Source organism: Gracilinanus agilis, chromosome 4, assembly GCF_016433145.1.
Source record: "Gracilinanus agilis isolate LMUSP501 chromosome 4, AgileGrace, whole genome shotgun sequence".
Lineage (NCBI taxonomy): Eukaryota > Metazoa > Chordata > Mammalia > Didelphimorphia > Didelphidae > Gracilinanus > Gracilinanus agilis.
The window spans coordinates 225004884-225032376 of NC_058133.1; the positions used below are offsets into that span (position 1 = coordinate 225004884).

General features: G+C 38.5%; 1 protein-coding gene across 1 annotated transcript in view; it reads left to right on the forward strand.

Moving 5' to 3' along the window:
* PECAM1 (platelet and endothelial cell adhesion molecule 1) overlaps window positions 1–27493 on the forward strand; it is a 105851-nt gene that overhangs the window by 65341 nt on the left and 13017 nt on the right. Inside the window, exon 10 of the mRNA XM_044675162.1 lies at window positions 17471–17521. Coding sequence (XP_044531097.1) covers window positions 17471–17521 — 51 coding nt within the window. The remainder of the gene's footprint in view (window positions 1–17470; window positions 17522–27493) is intronic.

Consider the following 27493-nt stretch of genomic DNA (forward strand, 5'->3'; position numbering starts at 1 on the left):
AGGGGAACATGATCAATCAATTAGATGGTGGAAAATGGTTGGCATCCAACCCTCCTGATACTAATTACAGGGCTTGCCTCCAACACAAGCAACTCAACTTCCTTCAATCGCTGTATAAACTCCTAATCTCTCCTTTTTTGCTCTAGGATAGGTCCCTCAGGAGAGTTATAAACTAGCCTTAGCTGGGAATCCAGACACCAACAATTTCACAAGTGCCACTAGGAAAATTCCAGCCCACTCAGAATACATCTACCCTATTCCCCAGATAAGCTCCTGGCTAGACCAAGTGTCTGTAGGTTGGCTCAGTTTCTCTTGGATGGCTGTTCACTACAGGGCAATGGTTGGTAAATAATTTCTGTATGCCTTTCGTTTTTGGAGAGACAGAGTGAGCACAGGATAAGCATGCATGAACATGTTGAGATCTATGTTGCAGATCTCATTATGTTATATATATATATTTTCAAAACCTATCTCCCTTCTAAGATATCCTATTACTATTAAAAGGCATCACCATTTTCCTAAGGGTCAATTGGGCTTGAAAGCATGGTATCATCCTCCACTACTCATTCTTACTCATCTACCATATTCAATCAGTTGCCAAATTTTGTCATAGCTACTTTCTCAGTCTCACACCTGTCTTCCTCTCTTTAGTTATGCTGTGATCATCTTAATTCAGGTCCCCATCACCTCGTACCTGGGCTACTGCAATAGGCTTCTAATTTTTCTCCATGTCTCAAAAGTCATTTATCACTCCAGCCCAATCATTCTCAGACTTGCCAAAATAATTTTCCTAAAGATGCAAGTTTGACTATGTCACTCTCCATCTTAATAAACTACAGTGGTCCCCTAATGAATATAGAATCAAATATTATTTTATCTTTATTGCATATTTTAAAATATAACACTCCTTTTGGTTTATTCCCCCAACTTGCACTCTCTTTGACTGTTTACGTCCCCAGAGGGGGAACTACTGTCCCAGGTTCTGGGGATAATAACTTTTTGAGTAGCTGCTTCCTTAACATGGTAGTTCACTAGCTCCTAGTGGTGTGGGACAATAAACCAGGAAACTCCAAAAAACTCTTGAAAAAGCATTTATTCAAATGGGAAAATATGACTGGTAGCTGCAAAGCAACTTCTCACTTGCTTCTAACGTGAGATGTTTTCTCTGATAAAGACAGAGTAGGGGAGGAAGTGTGGGCATAAATATAAAGTACAATGGTAATAAGGCACACCTGGAGGGAACACATATTGCAGCTCCAGAACTAGAGGACCTTGATTGTCTGTCTTTCTTTCTTTGTTTATTTCTCTCTTTTTCTCTGTCTCTCTCTTGGTCTCTCTCTCTCCCAAGTTCAGTGCAGAATAGGGTGTTGGTGACAATGATTGTCTAGTTACCCTGATGCTCAATTGGGTTTCCTCCTCCGAGGGCATCTCTGCTAGGATAGGTCAGTTTACCTCTAGGCTGGGCTGGGCAGGCCCCTTTGTTGCCTAGACTGGACCTTCACAAGGTGTTCCATTTCTACTGAATGGCTCTTTGGACTCCCTGGGTTTGCTCTTCAATCAGCAAGTGTTGTTACCACCACCTGTGGTCTCTAGCTTCTATAGGTAGTAGTCATAAGAGTATAAATATATTAGGAATATATACTAAAAATTATTTGACCAATAAACTTCAGAAGCACCATGGATTATTTAACAACTATATTTAAATATAGAGACTAAATCCCAACATTTAGGATTATATATAAAACCCACAGTTTGGCTTTTAAAGTCCTTCACAACCTCAATGCTTCTTACTTTTCCAATCATTTTACGTTGTATTTCCTTCCACATATTCTATAATCCAGCAATTCTGGCCTCTTTGCTGTTCCTTGCATAAGACTCTCCATCTCCTGTCTGTATTTTCACCATCTGTTTCCACTTCCTCTTCCTCTCTGCCTTTTCCTGGCTTCCTTTGCTTCCTTCAAGGCTCCACAGAAATCCCCTGCAAGAAACGTTTGCCCATCATCCTTATTGCTGTGTCTTCCCTTTCAGATAATTTCATATGTATTCTGTTTATATCTTGCTTGTTTATAGCTGTTTGCCTTTCATTTCCCCCTGGGACTGAACTCCTTGAGGGAAGGGATTGTTTTTGCCTTTCTCTCTACTCCCAGCACTTAGCACAATGCCTGGTACAAAGGAGGCACTTTATGCATATGCTTGTTGACTTGAATTAATAAGAGTTATACAATCAGAAATGTCTGAGAGTCATTGCTTTAGTGAATCACTCCAGCCTCCTAGGGCAGTAAGGGATGTCCTCAAGCACAAGTCTTCCTCAATCACTGCTTAGTTTTGGATTAAGAGGCCACTTCATTTGTAAAAAGAGCTCATTGGCAGCCAGCCAAGATGGTCAGGGAAAGCTACCCAAACTGAGCAAGGTCTGGCCCCTTCTTCTGGCTTCCCTGCCCTGTATAGACTCACTGCTTGCATTGGGATGGTTCAGGGTGCTATTTTGAGCTAGGGCTGGGTCCACTTGGGTTGTGAGGAAGGGAGTGTTCTTAATTAACCCTAGCCTAGTGCATATTTTTTTTTTTTGTCTGTAATTGCTGGGAAAATCCTATGACGTAAAGCAGTCACTTTCATTGTGAACAACATAAGGAAAACTGGAGCCAAAATCAAGCCGGACCAGGAAATATCCCTGTCAGGGAAAGACAGAAACAATCTCAGTTTCTTGGCTGCCTTAATCTTTTGCACACAGCTATATACACAAAACCGGGGTTGGGGAGAATAGAGGAAATCAGAGAAAGAATAGTGAGGGTAACCCAGCAGACCCTCTTGCAGGTGAAGGGATTCTATAACAAGCATGTGGTCACATATCACAAGTGTGTGGCACAGCTGCAGACTTGAAGGATCATTCATCTTTCCTGTCCTCTTAGGGAGCTGGAGTTTTAACAGACTTATAGACTATTAAAACTGGAAGGAAACATTTTACCCAGTTCTCACATTTTTCTGATAGGAAAAGTGAGGCCAGGGAGATAATGGAACTGTTCAAAGTCATCAAACTAATTTGTGGCACCTCTGAGGTCTGTTTTTATATATTTTTAATTTTTAATTATATATGGAATATATATTAATTATATTAAATATATTAATGGTTAATTATATAATTTATATAAGTATATTTATATACAGTATATAGTATGCATAGTATATAATATATACATTATATGTTAATTTGTAATTGCATATTTTAAATTTATTTAAATATGTATGTATTTGAAATCCTTATCTTCCATCTTATTATCAATTCTGTATTGATTCTAGGCAACAGGGGGTTAAGTGACTTGCCCAGGATCACATAGCTAGGAAGTGTCTGAGGTCAAATTTGAACCTAGGACCTTCCGTCTCTAGGCCTGGCTTTTAATCCACTTGAGCCACCCAGCTGCCCACAATTTAATATATTTTTAAGTGAGGATAGGAGCCACTAAGTCATTCACATTTCCTCCTCTAGTTTTCAATGAACTCATAGGGCTAATATGTTCAAAGCTGGAAAAAAAAACCCTAAAGGTTATCTAGTCTAAATTCTTCCATTTAAAAAATTTTTTTGATTAGAGGCAGGTAACAATAATAGTAATAAGAGTTGATGCTATTTAGGGTCGTCATTTTCTTCTTCAACTCATTTTACAGATGAGGCACTGAGGCAAACAAGGTTAAGTGACTTGCCCAGGGTCCCAAAGCTAGTAAGTGTCTGAAGCCCAATTTGAACTCAGGTCTTTTCTTTCTTTTTCAAATCTTTGTCTTCTGTCTTAGAAGTGATATTAAGTATTGATTCCAAGGCAGAATAGCAGTACGAACTAAGCAATTGAGTGACTTTCCCAAGGTCATGCAGATAGGAAGTGTCTGCAGTCACATTTGCACACAGGACCCCCCCATCTCCAGGCCTGGCTCTCTATCCACTGAACCACCCAGCTGTACCCGAACCCAGGTTTTCTTGACTATCCAATGTACCACCTTGCTGCCTAAACAGTAATAAATAGCTAATATTTCCATGGTGTTTACTATGTGCCAGGTACTGTGATAAGTGCTTTGCAATTATTGTCTCAGTTGATATACTAGGTGGCCCAATGAACAAAGTCCTGGGCTTAAAGTCAGGAAAACTCAAATCCAGCCTCAAACCTGGGAAAGCCATTTAATTTCTTTTTGTTTCGTTTCCTCAACTTTAAAACAGGGATAATAGTAGCACCTATAATCCCAGGGTTGTTGTGAGCATCAAGTGGGATATTTGTAAAGTGCTTAGCACAGTGGCTGGCACACAGCAGGTGTTAGAGAAAGGCTGGTTAATATTATCTTTTGTTTTCCCATCACCTTAAGATTTCAATTGTCCTTTTCTCACTGCATCCTAGAGATTTTATTCCTAACTTTAGTAAAGATCATATCCCTTAAAATTAAGAAGAAAAAAAATTCAACAAGATCAATCAATACTTCAAAAATTTTGGATATTATATGCAATGCCTTATTCATGGTCCCTAATCTCTGCTTAAGGAACTAAGGGAAAATGTCTTCTCAAATCTTTTCTTTGGTGCTGAGTTTGTTCCTTATCATTTTGAAACACATATTTAAAAAATTTTTAATTGTTTTGTTATTTATCCTCCCTTCATTTACATTTGTTGTAGTCATTGTGCATATTATTTTCTTGATTCTATTTACTTCATTTTGCACAATTTCTTGTCTTTCTATGCTTCTCTGTGATTTGTATATTCGTTATTTCTTAAGTTGTTTGCTGTTTAGTTGTTTCAGTCATGTCTGAATCCTTGTGACCCCATTTGAAGTTTTCTTGGCAAAGATACTAGAATAGTTTGCCATTTCTTTCTCTGGCTCATTTTACAAATGAGGAAACGGAGGCAAAAAGGGTTAAGTGACTTGCAATGGGTCACACAACTAGCAAATATCTGAAACTGAATTTGAACCCAGGTCCTCCAAACTCCAGGGCTGGAACTCTAACCATTGCCCTACCTAACTTCCCATTATTTCTTATAACATAGTAACATTTATGTGCCACAATTTTAGCCATTTCCCAATGGATAGAAATCTACTTTGGTTCTAGTTCTCTGCTTCCCTAAAAAGTTCTGATGTATAAAAGATTTGGGGGTTCATCAGGTCTGTCTTTTTGTCTCTTTGAAGTATATGTCTACCAGTTGAATCTGCGATCAAAGGATATGGATATTTTAGTCACATTTTTGTATAATTCCAAATTGCTTTCCAGAATAATTATACTAAGTCACAGTACCAGTGCATAAGTATAATAACCTTTCCATCACTATTCCTGTCTTTTGTCATCTTTGCCAGTTTTCTGAATGTGAAGTGAAATCTCAGGATTATTTAATTTTAATTTCTCTTATTACTAGCTATTTAGAACATTCTTTTATATGGTTGTGAATGTTTTACAATTCTTTTGAAAACTGTTCATAAATGTTAGCCACTGACTTGGGGGGAATGGCTTTTAAAGCCTTACACATTTGTAAGTTGTCTTTTTATCTTAAATATTACTTTGAATATTAAGTCTTTATCAGAGATACTTGATACAAAGATTTTTTCCTCATTCGATTTCTTTTCTTCTTCTAGTTGCATTAATTTTATTAATGTAAAAGTCTTTCTATTTCATGTAATTTATTTTATCTTTTAGAATTGCCTCTATCCTTTGGCTAGGAATTCATGCCCTTCTCATTGTTATGAAAATATATGATATTCTTTTCCAACAGTTGCATATCCATTTAAAACTTATCATGGAATATGGGGTAAAATGTTGGTCTAAACATAGTTTCTGCCAGGTTACTTTCCAGTTTTTCCAGTAGTTCTTATTAACTATTACATCGGTAATTCTTTCTTAAGTAATTCTGATGTTATCAGGTTTTTCATTCGATGAGCTTTAGTTCCATCATTTCTTGTTCTTCAAAAGGCCTGTTCTATTGCTCTTCTTTTCTGTTTTTGAACCAGTATCAAATGATTATGATGAGAGCTATTTATATCATAATTTGAGATTGGGAAGTGCCATTTCTTCTTCATTCCTACAACTTTTTTCATTATTTCTTTTGATAATCTAGATCTTTTATTTCTCCAACTGAATTTCATTATCATTTTATGTAACTTTATAATCGATCCTTTTGGTAGTTTGATTTGTATGATATTACATACATGAATGAATTTTGGTAGCATTATCATTTTTATTATGCTGGCATGACCCAGTAATGAGTACTGAATATTCCCCCAGCTAATTGTTATTCCTTATTTCTTTAAGGAATATTTTGTAATTGTATTTCTACAAGTATCAAATGTGCTTTGGTTGACGCTTAAGATATTTTATGCATTTTGTAATTATTTTGAAGGAGTTATCTCTTTCTCTTTTTGCCACCTGGGTTTTGTTATTATTTAGAAATATAGTTCATCTCTGCAGTTTTATTTTTTAGCCTGCAATTTCCCTGAAATTATTCTTTCAATGAGTTTCTTTGCTGAATTTCATATTTTTTTTAAGTAAACCATAGCATCATTAGCAGGAAAAGAGGTCATCTTTGCTTTCTATCTGCATTTATTAAAGTTTATCATATGCCTCTACATTGTAGTATTTTTTAGTATAAATGAGTGTTGTACTTTTTCTAACAACCTCTGTCTGTAGTTCTTTTTCTTTTCTCTATCCTTCCCTGATTTAGTTAATAGGTATGTTTTTCTAGGAAAAGGAGTTTGGTAAAGTACCTCCTCAGTCTTTGAGAAAAATTTGTGTAGTATAGGTACTAACTATTCTTTAAAAGTTTGATGGAATTCTGTAAATATATCAGACAGGACTAGGAGTTGGATTTTGTTTTATTTTGTTAGTTTCTTTAGAACTAGTTCATTTTCCTTTTCCTGAGATTGAGTTATTTAAGATCTCTATCTCTGGTTTGGTTAATCTGGATATTTTATGTTTTTGTAGGCAATCTCCTATTTCTTTTGATCTCTCAGCTTTGTTGACATATAACTGTACTAAGTTCTTATAATTATTTTTATTCTTTCTGGGTCTGATGTGGTTTCAATTTTTTTTGGTACTGATCTTAGTACCAATTTTTTTATCAGGCTATCACTTTTGTTAGACTTTTCAAAGCTTTTGGTTTTATTCAATCAGTTGCCTAGTCTTTTTAGTTTCTAATTTATCTATTTCTCTTTTAATTTTCAAGATTTCTTCTTTTGTGTTTACTTTGGGTTTATTTGTTGACCTAATTTTAAAAAATGCATATTCTGTTTACTAATCCTTTCTTTTTCTATTTTGTTAATGTATGTTTTTAGGGATATAATTTTTGCTCTGAGGACTGCTTTAGCTGCATCTCAGAAAATTTGGTATGTTGTCATCATTTTGATTACTTTTACATAGTTGTTAATTGTTTTCATGACATAATATGACCCACTTTTTATTAAATATGCCACTATTAAATCTCCATTTAGGTCCGTGTCTTTTGCTTGTACTTTTAAAATTGATTACTATTTTTATTGCTTTATGGTCTATATGGCAGCAGCTTCAGGGATTGTGACCACTCATGATGGAGAGAAGTGTTGGCTATGGACTTTAGAAAGGCACCAATCCTAGGAGCCACCTCCATCCTCAGGTGATGACCATCCTTTCACATCCATCTGTAGGCACTTTCTCTATCACTGGCAATCGTTAATGCCTCTAGTGGACTCTACTACTGACTGGTTGCTGAGGAGTCTCTGATGGCTCTAATGGATCACCGAAGATTGTATAATCATTGAGTACTCTCTCCTCATGATACTCATTGATCAGGAAAGAATAAACACAAAAAAACAGAGGTTCACAGACACATGGTGATTGGAAATGCAATAGAGCAATTGTTCTTCTCCCTGTTTGGCAGTTCACAATAGTTATACCTCATTCTTTGGGGAAAAGACCAAGAGACTGGCAGCTTGTCCCTTTTGAATGTGAACTCAGTTCTGGTTCAGTACCTCCTAAGGCAATAATTCTAATGGATCTTTAAACAGTTAGAAAATGTTGTCATCACACCATATCAGTTACTTAGTCACTAATAGCTGGAAATAGGTCCCTTTCAACTTTCCATGTAGTTACTTGGACTGGAATCATGTAGGAAAATATTTGTGCATGTTCAAGGACTAGAAATAAATAGGGAATATCTGTTCATTCTTTGGCAATTAAGCCTCCATTGGTCATTTCCCCATTATACTACAATGCATTTTCACAGATTATTTAATTTTCCATTTATAAATTTATTTACCATGCATTTGGTGCATAAGAGTTTAAGATTGATATCAGTTTGTTATCTATGATTCCTTTAAGCATAATGTAGTCTCCTTGTTTAGCGGTAGATGTGAATTTTTATTTTTTACTTGTCTGATTGTGTTATTGCCACTCCTCTAAAAAAAAACAAAACACCTGATGCATAGTAAATTTTCTTCTAACCTTTCATTTTGATTTTATGTATGCCTTTGGTTGTTTGATGTGCTTTTTTGTAAGCAACAGATCTGGATCTTTTGTTTTATTATTCATTCTGCCACTCTTTTCTACATTATTGAATTGTTTGTTCCATTAATATCTAAAGTTATGCTTTAGATATAATTTCATATACATTTTTGTTCACTTTCCTTTTTTGTCAGCACTTTGTCCATATAATTACTGTACTGATACAACCCTGTTTGCATTGGCTCTCTTCCCATCCCCAACCTCAGTCCCATTTTATATCCTTTCCCTAGTTTAGAGATTTTTCTTAAATTATTGACTGGCCTCCTTTCCTTCTTCCTTCCCTTCCTCCTTTCTTTCCTTCTTTCCTTCCTTCCTTTTCTCTTTCCTTTCTCCTTTTCACAATCTTTTTCTCAAGTGTTTCTGCTTCTAACTTCCAACTTCCTTTATTAGGTTTTATTTTTCTAAGAAGAATTTCTTGGCTTTCTTTTCCTCATGAATTCATTTCTCTTCCTGACTCTTCTAAACTTTTGTTCTTTGATTTGTGATGGTAGAAACTACTCCCTAAGTTGTACCCCATTTTTACATGTGTATATTGTGGGATGTAGAAAGGTGTGGGCCATAGCATGTGGGCGCTTTCTCTCTCTCTCTCTCCCTCTGTCTCTCTCTCTCTGATCTCATTTAGTCCTTGATGCTTCTGTTCTTCTCTTCTACCTCCATTTCTATTTCTCTGAATTCCACTTACAAGTTTATTTCTTTGTATACTTTTAATAGCTATTTTTAAAAATCCCATAGGTCATGCTCTTTATTCCTGTTTTTTCTTAAAATAAAATAACCTCTAAGGATATGATAGTACGTTTTATTACTTTTCTTTGCTTAATAGTTATACTTATTTGTGTTTTTTTGTTGTTGTCTGGGATATTTGCAAGTTGAATATTTTGTACTTGTTTTTGTATTTTGACTGGAATGCTTTAAATACCTTCCTCTTCTAGAAAATAAATCTCTTGTTAATGATTAGACTCAGATTTATAGGATAGATGTGCAATTTTGAGTTGCATATTGAGCGCTTTTGCATTTTGGAATATTTTATTCCATTTATTTCTGTGGTTTCTAGTGGATATAGAATAATCTTGGGTCATTTGAATTGTCTTTCTTTTACACTTGTTCTGCCACCTGCATGTAGAATTTGATGTCACTGGAATTGTTAAATTAACGAGTTTGAAATATAAGAGTTTTCCAGAAGTGATCTTTCAATTTTTGAAAATTAGTGCTTTGTTTTCAACCTCAAGAAGCCCTGGGAAGTTTTGTTTTATTTCCTGCATTTGGTGTTCAGAGTTTTTGTTTGTTTCTTTAATCTGTCATCTTCTTCTGGGAGATCTATGATTCTTAAATTGTCTTTGTGTATCCTGTCTTTGAAGTCAAATGCTTTCAGTCATATAGAGTTCACATAGTCTATGAACATTGCTGTCTTTTAAATCTCTTCTGTCAATTTTTTCATCCACTTTTTGTATTTCAAATCTATGATCCTTTCTTATTCTTCTGTGAAGAAACTCACCATAGTAGATTCAGTTTTTTTCCTCATCTGGATTACAAAGCTATCTCAGCCTCCTACTCCACTGGGGGAGTTTTATTTCATCAGCCTCATTTTTTGCCCTTTTTAGTTTTAGACAAAAGAGGTATGACTGCCCCCCACTGTAAACTTCAATCCTCTTTTTTTTTCAGGTCCAATGCAGCTACTCAAAGTGGCCTCATGCCTCAATTACCCTTAGCTTTCATCTTTTTCTTCTCTGACCCAGCTAAATCAATGTCAGTTCTCTTTCTGGCACTGGAGCCATATTCTTGACAGTCTCTGAAGTCCTGAGGATCTCTAAACTGACTCTCTCCTCCTACACGGTTATTCAGAATCCATGTTTCCCTTCCAGGTGGGAGGATGGATATGCTGAGAGTTTCTGCAGCAGGAGAGGAATACCTGTGTACGATCCTGGCCCAAGCTTGTAGGACAAGTTGTTTATCATTGATCAAAGGGTAGAAGCTAGTGGGGAGGGATTCTAAGGGATTGCTTTAAGGATTAACATTCTTTGGTACTCTAAAGTATCCTTTCCAAATCTCGACTTTCTCCATTGTGGTTTCAATATATTTCAGGTTGGTTAAAAAAAATTAAATGGGAATTTTTTTTTTTAGTTTTACATGTGTTAAAGCCAACACATGAAGGCCAGCAGACAGCACAGAAAGAGTTTAGAACCTAGATAGCCTAGGGCCAAATAGTTAGGCCAAAGAAAAAGAAAAAATGCAGACTTTTCTGATATGAGGGGAGGATTAAACATTTTTATGCAGATTGTTTAGATCACTGAGGCACAGCACCCCTAACCTGCATGATGTGGAAGGGTCACTTATAATTCATAATTCATTGGTAGGTGCCCTCCTTCTTGTCCTATGAATTTATCTGTAATTGGTCTACATTTGGCATATTATTTCTCTTTTGAAAAGTTAGGGAAAGGGGCAGCTGGGTAGCTCAGTGGATTGAGAAATAGGCCTAGAGACGGGAGGTCCTAGGTTCAAATCTGGCCTCAGACACTTCCCAGCTGTGTAACCCTGGGCAAGTCACTTGACCCCCATTGCCCACCCTTACCACTCTTCTGCCTTGGAGCCAACAGTATTGGCTCCAAGACAGAAGGTAAGGGTTTAAAAAAAATAAAAATAAAGATAAAAAAAAAGTTAGGGAAGATTGGAGAATGTCTAGTTTTCCATCTTGTTGGTCATGTAACCCAGAAGGCCCAACTTTCTCATTTTATAGGTGAGAAGACTGAGGTTTGGAGAGAGATCTCGAGATCTATTTATCATCCCCAATAATCTGATGAGGACGGCTTAGTTGATAAGGAAATAAGGGACACAGGAGAGGATCTTGACTGTTAACTCATAGCTGCTTCTCCGAAGTGCCATTGAGTCACAAGTTTATTATATAAGAAATTCAAACTCCCTTTCACCCAAAAGCACAAGGATAGTTTCCCACAACTACACGGAGCTGTATTTTTAACATAGGCAATACAACAGGCTTAGAAGCTTCAAGGTGAAGATAAGAACCAGGCTGGAACTTCAGTTAAGTGATTATCAGCAAGCTAAGTCTGAGAATACTTTTCTCAGGGGCAAATGCCCCTGCTAAACTAAGGTTTCAGCCTTGGCTGCATTTCTGACCAAAGGGGAAGAATGTTAACCTCTTAAATGCTGGTTAGCTAGGAACTTAAAGCTTTTCAATAAGGTCACAATACTTTTCAACAAGAAATCACAAGGATCACAAAAGAGGTCAAAAGAGGAGTCTCAGATTTTTATCTATTCTTATTGGCTTCCCACAGGGAATTACCCAAGGTCACACAAATAACAGATGGTATAGCTGTGGTATGAACCTAGGCCCCCTGAATTCAACATTCTTTTCTTTCTAACACACAATGGAATATAGTAAAATAGCTTGCATTTGGTATACAGAATGCATTGAAGTGGTGAACTCACAGTCACTGGAATATGCCATAATAATTTAATATGACTAATCCCAGAACCAGTCATTTAGCCTCCAGCCAAATCTCTTCTCAAAGTTTGTGGTTCTTTAACCTGGGGATCTCTGTATTTTTTTAAAGTTATTTTGATAACATTATTTCAAGATAATTGATTTCCTTTGTAATTCTATGTATTTCATTTTAAATGTCTCTCAAAATATTATTATTTTTTTAAACCCTTACCTTCTGTCTTGGAGTCAATACTGTGTATTGGTTCTAAGGCAGAAGAGTGGTAAGGGCTAGGCAATGGGGGTTAAGTGACTTGCCCAGGGTCACACAGCTGGGAAGTATCTGAGGCCAGGTTTGAACCTAGGACCTCCCATCTCTAGGCCTGACTCTCAGTCCACTGAGCTACTCAGCTGACCCCATCAAAATATTATTTTGAAAAGGGCTTCCAGATTCCCAAAGGAGTCCATGTTACAAAAAATGTTAAGAATTCCCTATTCTAGGAGGCAGCTGGGTGGCTCAGTAGATTGAGAGCCAGGCCTAGAGATGGGTCCTGGGTTCAAATCTGAGCTCAGATACTTCTTAACTATGTGACCATGGGCAAGTCACTTAATCTCCATTGTCTAGCCCTTATCACTATTCTGCCTTGGGATCAATACATAGTATTGATTCTAATATGGAAGGTAAAGGTTTAAAAAAAAAAAAGAACTCCCTGTCCTAGAGGTTACAGATGGAATGCATGTTAGAAATCCCAGATTTAATACAGAATTGAAATCGGTCAGTCAACAAGTATCTATTAAATGCATACTCTGTGTCAGGCATTGTGCTAGGTGCTAGATATACAAAGCCAGAAATGAAATAGATCCTGCCCTCAAAGAGCTTATATTCTATCAGGGGAGACATGGCCAGACCAATGCTAAGAAGATAATTTTGGCAGCTGTATAGAGAACAGACTGGTAATAGGAAAGACTTGACTTGAGTCAGGGAGCCCAATTAGAAGTCTATTGGAAGGTGGCTCAGTGGATTGAGACCCAGGCCAGGAGGTGGGATGTCCTGGGTTCATATCCAGCTTTAGACACTTCCTAGCTGGGTGACTGTGGGCAAGTCATTTAACCCCCATTGCTTAACCCTTTCTATTCTTCTTGCTTTGGAACCAATACTCAATATTGGATCCTAAGATGGAAGTTAAGGGGTTAAAAAATAATAGAATGCTGTTGGAATAGCCCAGGCTAGAAGTGGTGAGGGATTGAGAGAAGGTGATGGCAGTTTATGTGGAGAGAACAGATGAAATATGAAAGCTGTGGAAATAGAATCAATAAGATTTGAAAACCGATGAGATAAATGGCATGAAGGAGAATCAGATATTGAGGATGAGGTTATGAAGGTTATGAGGTTATGAACCTAGGTGATTAGAAGAATGGTTGTGTCCTTGGGAGAAACAAATTCAGAAGTGGTGTGGGTTTTGGGGAGAAAAATAAAGTTCTGTTCTGGGCAAATTGAATTTGAGGTGCCTAATAGAAGTTGGATATTATGCATTATATGCAGAACTAGAATTCAAGAGGGAAACTAGTCCAGACATAGGAATCTATGAAACAAAATAGGTTTTTTTTTGTCTGTAAGCCTTGTACTGGAAATCAGAGTTCCCGAATAGCTGATGGTATAAAAAGAATTTGATTCATGCTAAAAATATTAGAAGGACCATGTAGTCAAAAAATCCTCAATGCAGGGGCAGCCTGGTGGCTCATTTGTTGGAGAGCCAGTCCTGGATTGCTAACTACCTCTCTCTCTCTGAGACTCATTTCCTCATTCATAAAATGGAACAAGGACTTTTTAATCATTAAAGCACCACATTGATGGATATTGTTGTTATTAACCTTGAGTTTAGGATGAGGGTGGTATGACAGGTATAGAATTGGACTTGCAACCAGGCAAATATACTCAAACCCCGATTCTGACACTTACTAGCTGTGTGACTATGGGATCATTTCTTAATCTCTCTAAGCCTCAGTTTCCTCATTTGTAAAGTAGAAATAGTAATACTGTTAGTACCTACCTCATAGGGACAAGTGAGGAAAAAGTATGTAAACCAATTTGCAAACTATATAGCTATTTATAAATATCATTTGTTATATTTGTCATTTCTTTGTATCTGAACTACTACTTAGGCTGGCGACATTCTCCCAGAGGCCCTAACCTGTTGTGTAGTTGCCACTTTGCCAGGTTCTTGTCATAGCCCAAACTTATGACTATCCAAACTCCCTGGCAGATCAACATATGGATCTCTCTGGGTCTTGGCTTCTTTGTTGTATAATGGGGTGGGAACTAAGGGGAGACCCCTTCTAGTTTTGACATTCTGTGGTTCAAAATCAGTTCTAAAGCTCTTATCAAGATTATCCTTGATTTATTAGTCACATTATCTAATATTTAATTATTCAGATGATAGTAATCATTTACATTCAAGTAGCATTTAAAGGATTACAAAGTGATTTTTAAAAAATCATTAAACTTAGAGTTTACACATTATCTATTTCCAAAGAAGCTTCTCTATGGGATAGGAGGTTGGCTGGTGTCATAACAAGCAATCTTTACCCCTGAGGCAAGTGGTACCAAGAGCAGTCTGGAGGGACACCTGGTACAACAGAAGGGAGGAACTGAGAGATTGAGGTGTGGGGTGGAGGTAGGGAAGAAGAAACTTCTTATTTTCCTATTCCTGTAGTTTCCAATTTTAATCATTAGTCTAACTAGATGTTAATCTCTATTTTTTTTAAGTTGCTGAAGGATCACAGTAGGGCAGTATGATGGGAAGACTGGACAATGAGGGCCCAGGTCTTAGAGCATGCTCAGATTTGCCCTTCCTGGTAGGTCATTTAGAGCAAGTGTAGATGGTCTGGTTCCAATCCAATCAGTGAAGATATGGTGGGTCTTCTTTGAAACACGAGTGACTGGTCCTGTGTGGTAGTACTGGTACTGTGTCTTTTAGTTGGCTGAAGAGCTAGAAGGACTATTGGCTTATGGGCTGCTGAAATGGAGCAGAATGTGCAAACTGAGAGTAATGGTGAAGAAGAAAAAGAAGCAAAGGGGGCCCAATCCATATATCAGAAGCCATCAGTGCTTCTAGATCATTAGCCAATCAGAAGATTCTTCATCATCACACACTACCTGCCCCTCAGTCACTTGTGGCTGGAATTGGTTGGATTACACAAAGGGCACATGAAGGAACATCTTCTAAGGAATGATTGGTCCTTATTGGCCAGTCCCCCCGATTATAGCAGGATCATGAATTTAAATATGGAAAGGGATATTAGAGGGCATTAAGACCACTGCCCCTACCTTTTACCACAGCCTCTTACTTTTCCTTACTTCCTTCAAGACTCAGTTCAAATCCCACTTATTCCAGGAAGCCTCCAGCTGCTAAGACCATCCCTTCTCAGGACATTTCCCATATACCATGTATTATTTATTAGAATGTCTTACCCATTAGAATTTAAGTTTCTTGAAGGCAAAAACTATTTTTTTGGCCTTTTTTTTTTTTTTGTATCTCTAACTCTTGGCATGCCACATACCCTGAAATTAATAAATGCTGGTTTCCTTGACCCCAACATTTTTTAGAGATTAGGAAACTAAGATTTGGAGAGGTTGAGTGACTTCCCCATGCTGATTCTGTTAATAAGTATCAGAGGCAGAATTTGAACCCAGGTCTTCCTGACTCCACGTCTAGTACTCTTTCCAGTATTGGTTGCCTTCTAAATATTGCACCCTTTCACTAAGCCTTACTCTAATTGCAGTTCCTAGAAATTAATGTCTTTATTTTGCCAATGTTTATATAGGATAGCAGATTTGGGAAAGAGGAAGTGCAGGAGGAAATTATCTCCAGGTTGTTTGCAGGTTAATGTGTTTGGAAGTTTAGATAATTACAGAGGTCTCCTCCTTTGAGTGAAGACTCAGTGAATAGCTTTGCCAGCTATTACAGTAGCAAAATGCTCTTTTCCTTGTAAAGGTAGCACAGGTCTTTGGTAGTTTGAAGAATAATGAGTGGAATCCTGGGACATATCCAGCATCTCAAACCATCTGCTTCCCTAAAGAAAATAGTTCCTTTACAAGAAACCTCAATTTCTTCAGTGTCTGGAGAAATCTGTATGGATAACATAAAGAGACAAGGGGATAGGGTTAATCTCAAGATCTTTCCTATTCCTAAGGCAGAGCAAGTTTAGCCAGTAGAACAGATACATTGTGAGGTGGGTCCATAAGGTTAGCAAAATTCCCTGTGGGAGAATTTTTTTTTACTCTGATGATGGGAAATGAGGAAGGAATGACAGACCACTGAGGACCTTTGGAGGGATGTATCACTCCCCTCCAGAGGGGCGGTCAGGAATCAGTTGCAACATTTATTTGCAAGAGCCGGAACTGAGAAGAAAATTCTAGGGAAGAACAGAAAGAAAAATCTCATTTTCTCTTCTCCTATAAGATATTTTGGATAATTTTTAAAGAAGAGAGTATTTGCTAGGTCATTTTGTGTGTTTGGGGAAAAGGGGCAGTAGGAGGCAAGAAGGGGGGGTGATGTGGTCAGGTTCAAGGTCTTGAGTTTGATTTTTTTTTCTGTTATCAGTCTACTACTTTAAAAGTCCAGGTCATCCCCATGATATGTTAGTCATAAAGCTGAAAGCCTTAAATGACTTAAGTAACAGGTGTTAGGGGTGGGGTTCAAGAGGCTTAGTGACAGATGGAGACTAAACACAGATCTTAGCATTTAAGGCAGGCATTTGGGTGTGCCAAGTGGCCTTATTTCTGGTCCCAAACTTTTTAAAATTTTCTCCCCTTCTTCCCCCATCAGCTGTTCTGCCCCTCTGCTTCTAATGAGGATAAAAATAACATTTATGTAGAGTTTACTATGTCCAGGCATTGTATAAACACTTTACAATTAAATTAACAAAAATTTACTCGGTAAGTATTTTGTATTTACTTATGCATTAAACCATAAATTCCCTGGGGTCTTAGAATATTTCATTTTGTCTTTGTATTCCCTGCGCTTCAGTGAGTATCCCTGAATTGTACATGTTTCTAATTACAGGAAAGTTGGCTAAGCAAGAAAAGTTTATCCTTAGGGGCAGCGAAGTGGCTCAGTAGATAGAGAGCCAGGCCTGGAGATGGGAGGTCCTGGGTTCAAATCTACCCTTAGACACTTCCCAGCTGTGTGATTGTGGGCAAGTCATTTAACCCCAGTTGCTGAGCCCTTACAAGTCTTTTCCCCAAGAACAGATATTTAGTATCAGTTCTAAAACAGAAGTGAAGGGTTGAAAAAAAAGAATTTATTCTTTCTTCAGCAAAGAGAATCTGGGAATATTCTAGTGGGTAGGTGGGCATTGAATGAACTAAAGGGTATAACCCTGTTAGGGGAGTTCCTCCCTTCATCAGGAGGTAATGATAAAGAATGGGAAATATGTGCGGTGTCCTAGACAACCATATCTCCAAAGACACCCAAGATTTGATAGAGTATCTTAACTGTTGATTTAAGGGAAAGATACTGAATCTGTGCCTGTACCTTTTCCAGCTCCTGAAAGGAAAGGAACTGATACTGTTTACAGTGAAATCAGAAAAGCTGGTAAGTTGTCTAGGGACCAGTGGTGTGGAGGGGGGCAGAGAGATTTGAAGAAGAGGGCTGGGTAGGGAGAGGGGAGGGCCAAGCAGAGGGGTGAGTGGCTGGAGGCAAATGAAAAGACCAGGAGAGGAGGGGAATTCAGATGCTTTTAGATATAGGCTACCAATTTTTTTTTCCTGAACCAGGAAATTCAGTAGCAGAACTATGGGAAATGATTAGAGTAAGAAAATTGCATGTCCTAAGTAGGGAGGGGGAACTACTCTACAATTCAGTTCAAGGAGAAATTTATTGAGCAATTATTATGTGTGCTGGGTGCTGGAGGTATAAAAACAAAAATAAAATGATTTCTGCCCTCAAGGAGTTTAGCTTCTTAAATAGAAGCAACATGTACATAGATAATGAATATAAACAGTTTTTATATCTCACAGACACACACATTAATTTTCCTTGGAAGGTCACACTATAAGATGAAGAGTTATAACTAGGGGCAGTGAGGTGGTATGGTAGATAGAGTGGCAGGCCTGGAGGTGGGAGAACTTGTGTTCAAATTTGGCCTTATTTCCTAAATGTATTACCCTGGGCAAGTCACTTAACTTTGTTTGCCAAATCCTCAATCTTTTGTCTTAGAGTTGTTACTAAGATAGAAAGTAAGAGTTTAAAAAAAATCTATCTTATTAGGGGCAGCTAGGTGGTTGAGTGGATAGGGAATCAGGCCTGGGCATGGGAAGTCCTGTGTTCAAATCTGGACTTAGATACAATACTTCCTCACTGTGTAACCTTGGGCAAGTCACTTAACTTCAGTTGCCTAACCCCTACTGCTCTTCTGCTTTGAACCAATACTTGTATCTATTCTAAGAGAGAAGGTAAGGTTTCAAACAAAAACAAAAACAAGTAAACAAACAAAAAAATAGAAGCAACTTCCAAAGGGCACAATGGAAGGGGAGAGTAGAGTGGGATAGGGATGGCTCAGCCAGGTAAGACTCTTAATCATAAGTATTTTGAGTGAGTCACTGAGTATTTGATTATCATACCCGTCACAATTGGCAAAGAAAATTGGGGGTAATGGGGGAAAGCCCTTACCTTTGTCAAAGAATCAATACCATGTAGGTAAGGGCTAGGTAGTGGAGGTTAAATGACTCACCCAGGGTCACAAAGCTGGGAAGTGTCTGAGGTCATATTTGAACCCAGAATCTCCCATCTGTAAGCCTAGCTCTCAATCCCCTAATCCACCTAGCTGCTTTTTGATGATCAGTCATACTGAGCAAGAGATAGAAAAGATAGAGTATATATACTCACTTTGTAGGACAGATGATAAATGAATGAAAAACATTTGTTAAGCCCTTAATTACTATGTGTTTCTCATGGTGCCAACTGCTAAGGATAATAATACAAAAGAAAGGCTGTTCCTGACTTCAAGAAGCTTAATTCTTATGGAAGAAACAACACATAAAAGAGTGTTAACCAGAAAGAGAGTTATGATTTGGGAAGCTATGAAGATAGTAGGCAGTCTGTTCAGGGAGTAGAAAGCTTGGCTCTTCCCAGGTGTGACCTCTGGATGGTCTGGTTTAAAGATCAGTGTAACAAACACGATGGGTCAAGGCAGGGACCCACAGAGTCCTGAAGACCATCTAGCCAGCTCCAGGAAGCTCTTGACAGAAATTAGGTTGAAGATCAGCAGGGACTTGCTGACCATGCACCCCAGCAACCTTTTTTTTTTTTTTTTTAAATTTTCATGTCTCATCTGCTTGTTCTCTCCACCTCTTTGCTTGTATTGCTCCATTAACAATACCCATTTCTCTTCAGAATGCCTGTGAATCAACCCTTTCCCCTCAGAAAGTACATTAATTTTTTCTCAAAGTATCTCACAGCATGGAGTTGAACTCTTTTTTACATGAGTGATTTGCAACCTATGAGAATATCTATTTTTAGCTTAGGAATGATGAAGCTAGTGGAGAATTTAGAAATCTAGTCTAGTCTCCTAGTAATAGATGAAGTAACCAAGGCCAGAAGATGACTTTCCAAGATAACACAGACTAATGACAGATCCGAGAAGGGAATCCAGGGCTCTTGATTTCCATTTCATTCCATCAACCTGCATATCAGAAAATCTTAGCAATTACAGAATCTCAGAGTTAGAAGGGACCTCAAGAATTATTAAGTCCAACCCCATTTGAAAAAGATTTCCTTTTATGACAGCAAGCAAATGGTATTCTGATCTTTGAAGAATCACAGCCAGTTATACTTTTGGATAGTTCTGGTTAGGAAGTATTTCCTTATATCAAATTTACATGTATATCCATTTCTTCCTTGACCTGGGCATCTTTTACACAAAAGCCTTCAAATATTTGAAAATAGTCATCATGTTTCCCTGAAGCCATCTCTCTTCCTTAAATACATCCAGTTCTTCTAAATGATCCTTCCTGAGTGCCAAATTACCTGGAGAGAATATGAAAAAAAATCCAGGATTTCATCAATACATAGAGCTGCCAAAGTGGGAACTTCCCCTCATGAAACTGACAAACTGACTATGATTTAGTCAATAAGTCCAAGGGAGTTGCCTGATGATGATCACATATTTTAGTAAATGTCAGAGATGGAATCTCAACTCAATTTAGGTCTTCTTTTTAAAATTATTATTATTATTATTTTTAAAACCCTTACCTTCCATCTTGGAGTCAATACTGTGCATTGGCTCCAAGGCAGAAGAGTGGTAAGGGCTAGGCAATGGGGGTTAAGTGACTTGCCCAGGGTCACACAGCTAGGAAGTGTCTAAGGCCAGATTTGAAAGTAGGACCTCCCATCTCTAGGCCTGGCTCTCAATCCACTGAGATACCCAGCTGCCCCCTCAATTTAGGTCTTCTTGACTCCTGATAGCCCTCTATCCACTCTGACACTCTATCTTTCCTAGAAGATGTGGTGTTATATCATTAGTTGTATAATGGGTAATTAGCATGCTATAGAGCACTGGCTTTGGAATCAGAGGAAATGAGTATAAGCCCTAGCTCTGCTACTTACTACTTTTGTGCAAATTTAACTGCTCTGGACCTATTTTCCCTTATCTGTAAGACATGGGAGGTTTGCATTACATGCTTTTTAAGAACCCTTCTGGCTCTGAGTTTTGTGATCCTATAAACAGCTCCTTGAGTGTTTCCAAGAAGCATAGAATCCTCACACTAATATGCCATTCAACCTATTTCTTTGCCTCCAGGTAAAGCCAGGCCAGTTCTTAGCTTGAACTTGTCATTATTGTTGAGTTATTTTTCAGTTGTATCCAACTTTTGTGACCTTTTTTGGGGGGTTTTTCTTGGCAAAGATATTGGAATGGATTGCCATTTTCTTCTCCAACTTATTTTACAGATGAGGAAACTGAGACAACAAGGTTAAGTGACATACATGCCCATGCTCACACAGCTAGTAAATGTCTGAGGCTGGACTTGAACTCAGGTCTTCCTGATGCCAGGCCTAACTGTGTATTCACTGCACCATGTAGCTTCCTGTCAGTTGGGATTAGTGGATCACCATCCAGATTTCAATGGTATCCAATAAAGCAGATGTCACGATAACCTTTGTTAATCTCTTTCGGTGACACAGAATAGCTCCATTGCAGCTAGAAAGTTCCTTTCCCATGTTCAATTTGAATCCTACTGCAAAATCTTGTTATGGCATTCTAAGTGAGCCAGCTAGTTGCCACCAAAGGGAAACTAAACCAAAAGAACTGCCTTTAAAGGAAGTGATCTTAATCTCTTTTCTTTGACAAAACCTGTAGATCCTTTCCTGGAATCATACATAAAATAAAATATATAGGACTGCAAAGAAAGCCAATTGTATTGAAATATAGATATCAAAAAACTTTTTTTAAAGTTCATGAACTCCAGATTAAGATCATCCGTTATTTTTAAGTATATTTTTATTTATTTCATTAAATTGTTCTCAATTAATTTTTTTTAAACCCTTACCTTCTGTCTTAGAAATTGGTTCTAAGGCAGAAGAGTGGTAAAGACTAGGCAATGGGCATTAAGTGATTTGCCCAGGATCACACAGCTGGGAAGTGTCTGAGGTCAGATTTGAACCCAGGACCTCCCATCTCTGGGCCTGGCTCTCAATCCACTGAGTCATCTAGATGCCTCCTCTCAATTACATTTTTAACATTTATTTGTTAAAATTTTGAGTTCTAAATTCTTTCCCTTTTTTCTGCTCCTCCTCCTTCTTGTGAAAGCAAGCAATCTGATATCAATTATATACGTGAAGTAATGAAAAATGTATTTTCATGTTACAAAATAACCTCCCTCCAAAAGCCACAAGAAAAACAAAGTGAAAAAAGTATGCTTTAATCTGTACTCATAATTCATCAGAAGACCTCCCATTCTAAAAGAAAGGAGTAGGGGGCAGCTGGGTAGCTGGATAGCTCAGTGGATTGAGAGCCAGGCCTAGAGATGGGAGATCCTAGGTTCAAATTTGGCCTCAGACACTTTCCAGCTGTGTAACCCTGTGCAAATTACTTAACCTCCATTGCCTAGCCCTTACCACTCTTCTGCCTTGGAGCCAATGCACAGTATTGATTCCAAGACAGAAAGTAAGGGTTTAAAAAAAAAAAAAAAGAAAACAAAGGAGGAAACTTGGGTTCTAATCTTGGTTCTATCACTAATTGAGATGGGCATTGTACCCCTTAACCCAGGCAAACTGTAAGCAGGGAACTTCCCTTGCTCCTTTCTGTCCTTGTGACTCCTAACCCAAGAACATCTGATAACTTCTATAGGACCCTGAGATTATTATCATCTTTTTATTGTCCTTTAGTTTGAAATGGATATAGAGATGCACCTCCAGGCTACACCTTGGTACCATCAGCCTGAACTGAAGCATTCTCTCTCTTTTTACTTTTAAGCTAAGTTTGGAGTCTTGCATTCTTGCAAAAGGTATCCTTCCCAAACCCAGGGGTTCACCATTACACCCCACAACATTGGCTGTACCCCACAACATTATGAGTTTGAATCCTTTTTATACTCAAGTCCTAGAAGTCCACTTTTGAAGGTCTCAATTTTATTTTTTTGTCTTCTTTAATACATCTAGATAGCTGGAAGTGTTCCAAGTACATAGAATATTTAGTTTTCAGTGGCCCTGGGGCCCCACACTAATAATATTCTGACTGCAAGAGTCTTGTGCAGGAATACCTGAATTGGAATCCTTCCTATGCCCTTGAGACCTTAGATAGGTCACTTTACTACTGTGATATGAGCTTCTTTATTTATAAAATGGGGATAACGACACATTCATGGAATTCTAGGACAAATCAAATAAAATAATGATTGAGAAAGCCATTTTTTTAGCCCTAAGGAGACATATAAATGTTTATTACTGGTACACCTATTACACTCCTGGAATCCCAAACTGAAGCATAAATGCTTTTTGACTCTCTGGACTGGACTGTTGATTGTCCTTCTACTTAAACTTTCCTAATGCAGAATTTTATGATCTCGTGGAGTCTCCCTATTAAAGTTTTGGACAACTTGAATCACTAGTTCTTTTTATGTATTAAACTGGACTATACATCTCCCTCAGTAACGGGATAGTGTCTAGAAAATAATCCTCTTTTTGCTACTTATGAGCCTCCCTGCAAACAATCGGCGACAAGAGCCCCTGCGTTCCCTTCTTAGAGGCAGGGCGCTAGGCAGATGAGCAATTCTGAGAACTGAGGAAGTAGCTCCTGATTTGCAAATACCAGTCGCGTAAACCAGCTGCCCCGGTTTCCTTAGGATTATGGAAATTAAGGAGAGAGTAAAGTCAATCTTTTCAAGTGAGACAACCCATTCCAATCCCTTTTTATCCTAAGAATAAGGAGGTTTCCCTCTCCGCCTTATCCCCTTTAGTCTTCTGGATGCAAGAGAACTTCTGGTTCTCTCTACCATCAGCCACGAGTGTGGCCAGCCTCTCGCGGAAGCACGGACTAGGTGGGGTCTCTACTAGGGCAGCAGGGGTCACATGGACTCCTGCCGCCTGTTTTGAGAACAAGGATAACAAAGCCAGTGCTCTTAGATTTCGCACTGCCTTCACTGGTGTTTGGGGATTTGGTCCTTATTTGAGATCTGTAACATTTTCCCATCACCCCAGTGCACCTACCCCACCCCCTGCCCAGTTGTCCTTGTTAAGTCCTAAAGAGACAGTGTCCGGAGAAAAACTGTGAAATAGTCTTTAGAGTTCCAGGCTCCCCTTTGGGTACGCTTTTCCTCCCCACCCTCCTCCAATCAGTAATACTTCCTGCCCCCACCTCCACTTCCTGCAGCCGTTACTGCTTTCAAAACCGAACTCAGGAAAGAATCCTACAAACTCACTGACACTGAAATAAATGACTCACCGGGTTTCATGCGCTCCTATCTCTCCAGGGGATCGGCTTTGCCAGAAAAGCTAAACCCCGAGGGAGCTTAGAGATCGAGGCCAAACCCATTGTTTTGTTGATATGAAAACCTAGACCCAGGGAAAATTCTAAAGTCTCTCCCGTCACCCTACTTCCCCCCCCCCCCACCCCCCCAATCCTCTTTTCTTCTAGTAGCCGTGGTTTTCCAAAGCTGGGCGCTGTTGCGGAGATCTGGGTTACTGCAAGGAGTCCGCAAAGCCTTTCGTGCACTCGCCACGTATGTTTGTCACTAAAGGCTCTCACTCCTGTTTGCTGGAGCTGGAGAAGGAAATGGCAAACCACTCCAGTATCTTTGCCAAGAAAATGGGGTCACGGACTCAGACACAATAAAAGAAAAAGACATTTTCTGAGTTAGGCGATACAGTATCAACGACAATGATGTGGGTGTGTGGTGTGGCTCTGGGGGTGTTGGCAGCGACATTTTAATTTAAAAAAAGGGTCTCCCAATTTGAAAGGAATGGGGACCACTGCACTATACAAAGCCTATAAGCCAAAGGAGTGAATGCTTAACAGGAATTCTAGACATTAATGCAGCCAGTGGGTGGGTCAGGTTTATTTTCCCGAAGGGAAACTCTCCTCCACCCTCAAATTTTTACAGCATCAGCCGTTCTGCTTCCTGATAAACCCTTGGTATTTTCTTAATCCCTGAATCCAGACTGGCGGCTCTTCGAAAGAAGTTTCTCTGGCTCCCTACTTAAACAAAGAGTGTTTCACTTTAGTTGGCCCAGAAGAGAGACTCTTCCCCCAGCTGCTACATGTAATGGAAACTTGCTTTGGAAAGCCATAAACCCAATTTATTCATCTTTCAGCTCAATCCCTTCCCCCCAAAATCATTACCACAAAACAACTCCTCTCCTCTTACTTGCTAAATGTCAAGTCTAAGAGGCTATCCTCAAGGGGATTTTTCCTCTTAAACTTAATTTCCTGCTTTATCTGTCCTTTTTTTAAATTTAAAAATTTTAAACTGAAATCTTTCTTCTTTTCCTTCCTTTTTTTCCTTTCTCACAAAAGGCAAGCACGAAATGTTTCCTTTTGGCCTAGTGGAAGGCCCAGTGATATTAAAATCTCTTTAAGTGGCTGGCTGCTGCTTTGGTCTGCCAATTCCCTCCTCCCCTTTGAGGAAAATGATTTCCCTCATAAAGCTTTGACCTTCAGATAATAACATCCCTCCTTTTAACACTCCACCCTGTTTCTCACCATTTGAAATAGGCTTTACTGGTGCTAGCTAACCAACTTTTTTTTCTCCCCATCTTTTCTAAGTTAAAATCTTACATTTGCCATCAGTTTAGATAAGAGAGTCTGGCTGGGTTCTCCTTTGAAGATAAGGGATGCAATATGGCAAAATAATATTATCAAAGGCTCATGTTTCTATATCCCTTGAAGCTTTACAAAGTGTGTTATTCCTCACTAAAACCTTGTAAGGTAGGAAGTGCTGGCATGGTTATTCCTCATTTTGCAGATAAGAAAAGTGAAGTTAGAGAAGTTAAATGATGTGCTCTGGGTCCCATAAGATTTAAGTCCAGGTCCCCATGAATCTGGGCCTTTTTTTTTTTTTTAACCATCCTTTTTACCATCCAACTTAGAATCAATACTGTGTATTGGTTCCAAGGCAAAAGGGCTAGGCAATGGAAGTTAAATGACTTGCCCAGGGTCACACAACTAGCCCTCCCGACTTTTGACCATCCTTCTCTTTGAAATAGCTGCCCCAAATAATGTTTTTAAATGCCAAAAATAAAATAGGTAGAATTACAAAGGGAACCAACCATTTTGAAATACAGGTATCAAAATATCTGTTAATAAGCAAAAAAAAAAAAAAATCCAGAACTAGATGATTTTCCTAAGGTCCTTTTTGCCTTTTTTTCCCCTTGGTTTTTTAGGTCTTTTACTCTGCTACTTAATCTTTCAATTCACCTGCTTCCTTCCAACCCTTGTTGTTTTACTGTTGGTTATTTTGGGAAACATCTTAACAGCACATTGCTCTGATTGTTCTGGTTGCTTTTGGCCTTTTTCTGAGTGAAAAAGGAAAACTGTTGCCTGGAGATAAGCAATTAGGCATTGAGCAATCTGGCCAATAAAGAGAAGACCTGAGGCTCTAGCCTGGGAGTAAATTTGGAGAAATGGCCCTGAGAGAAGAGGGATCTGATTGCTGCTTGACTGGAAGAGGATGAGGGATGAAGCCTCTATTATGAATGGAGAGAATGGATGGAGAGGACAACTTTTTTTTGCTTTTCTTTCAGATTCTTAGCCTTCCAATAGAATGTAAGCTCCCTGAGGACAGGCCTTCTCCTGCTTTTGTATTTATATGTTTAGTGACTTTAAAATGCATAAAATAAAATATGTAAGATTACAAAGGAAACCAACCATACTGAATGAAATATAGGCATCAAAATATAAACAAAAAAAAATTAATGGACCCCAGAACTAGATGATTTCTTAGGTCCCTTTTGACTTTAAATTCCTTGGTCAGTCAGTCAACAAGCATTCATCACTTTGAATGCTTATTATGTATATATACCCAGACTACTTGTTAAGCATTTAGGATACAAAGGAAGTCAAAACTAGTCTCTATCCTTATATTTGAATGGGAGAACTCAACTCTTTGAAAATAGATGAATAAGTGAAAATAGATGGATAAGTACAAGATAGATAGAGATAGAAAGTGATCTCATAAAGGAGGCACTAGGATTAGGGGAAAGCAGAAAAGCTTCCTGTAGAAAATGAGAGCTGAACTGAATCCTAAAGAGAGCTAGTGAGGAAGAAGGGAATTCCAGATATGGAGGACAGGGTCAACCAATTCAGCCACAAATATAGGAACAAGAGTGTCCTGTGGTAGGTAAAGCAAGTGGGCCAGTGTAGAATGGATGTGTAGAATGTGTAGAAGGCAGCTGAAGCAGTCACTGTAGCACACTTGGAGCTTGGTCAGACATTAAAGAAGCCAAGGTCATCCACTGCATTCCAGGCCATCACCAATCATCTTGGCTTTTGTTGTGGCCTTGGACTTTGATGACTTTGGAAGAGAAAGTGAGGCTGATGACTTTGCAGAACTCTCACTTAAATACAATTCACTCACAAGATAAGACATTACCCTAGAGATGCTACTGATCCACTTGGAAACAAAGAAGGAACAGTGACAGAATGACAATATGTAGAGGGAATGAAGTGTAAGAAGGCTGGAAAGACGGCAGGGGGCTAGGTTATAAAGAGCTTTAAATACCAAACAGAGGACTTTATTGAGTGTGATGGTGATGTGTTCAAACCTGCCCTTTAGGAAAACCACATTGGCAGCTAAATGAAGGATAGATTAAAGTGGGCAGATATATGATCCAGGAAGACCAGTTAGAAGACTAGCCCAATAATCCAGGTGACAGTTGAACTAGGGTGGTGATTGTGTGCATCAGTAGAAGGGGATTTAGATGAGAGATACTGCAAAGTATGAAATAACAAGATTTGGCATAGGTTTCAAACTTGGGTAACTGGGAGGATGGATGATGATGCACTGAACAAAATTCAGAAGAGAGGAAGGTTTGGGGGAAGAGATACTGAGGTCTGTTTCAGACATAATGACT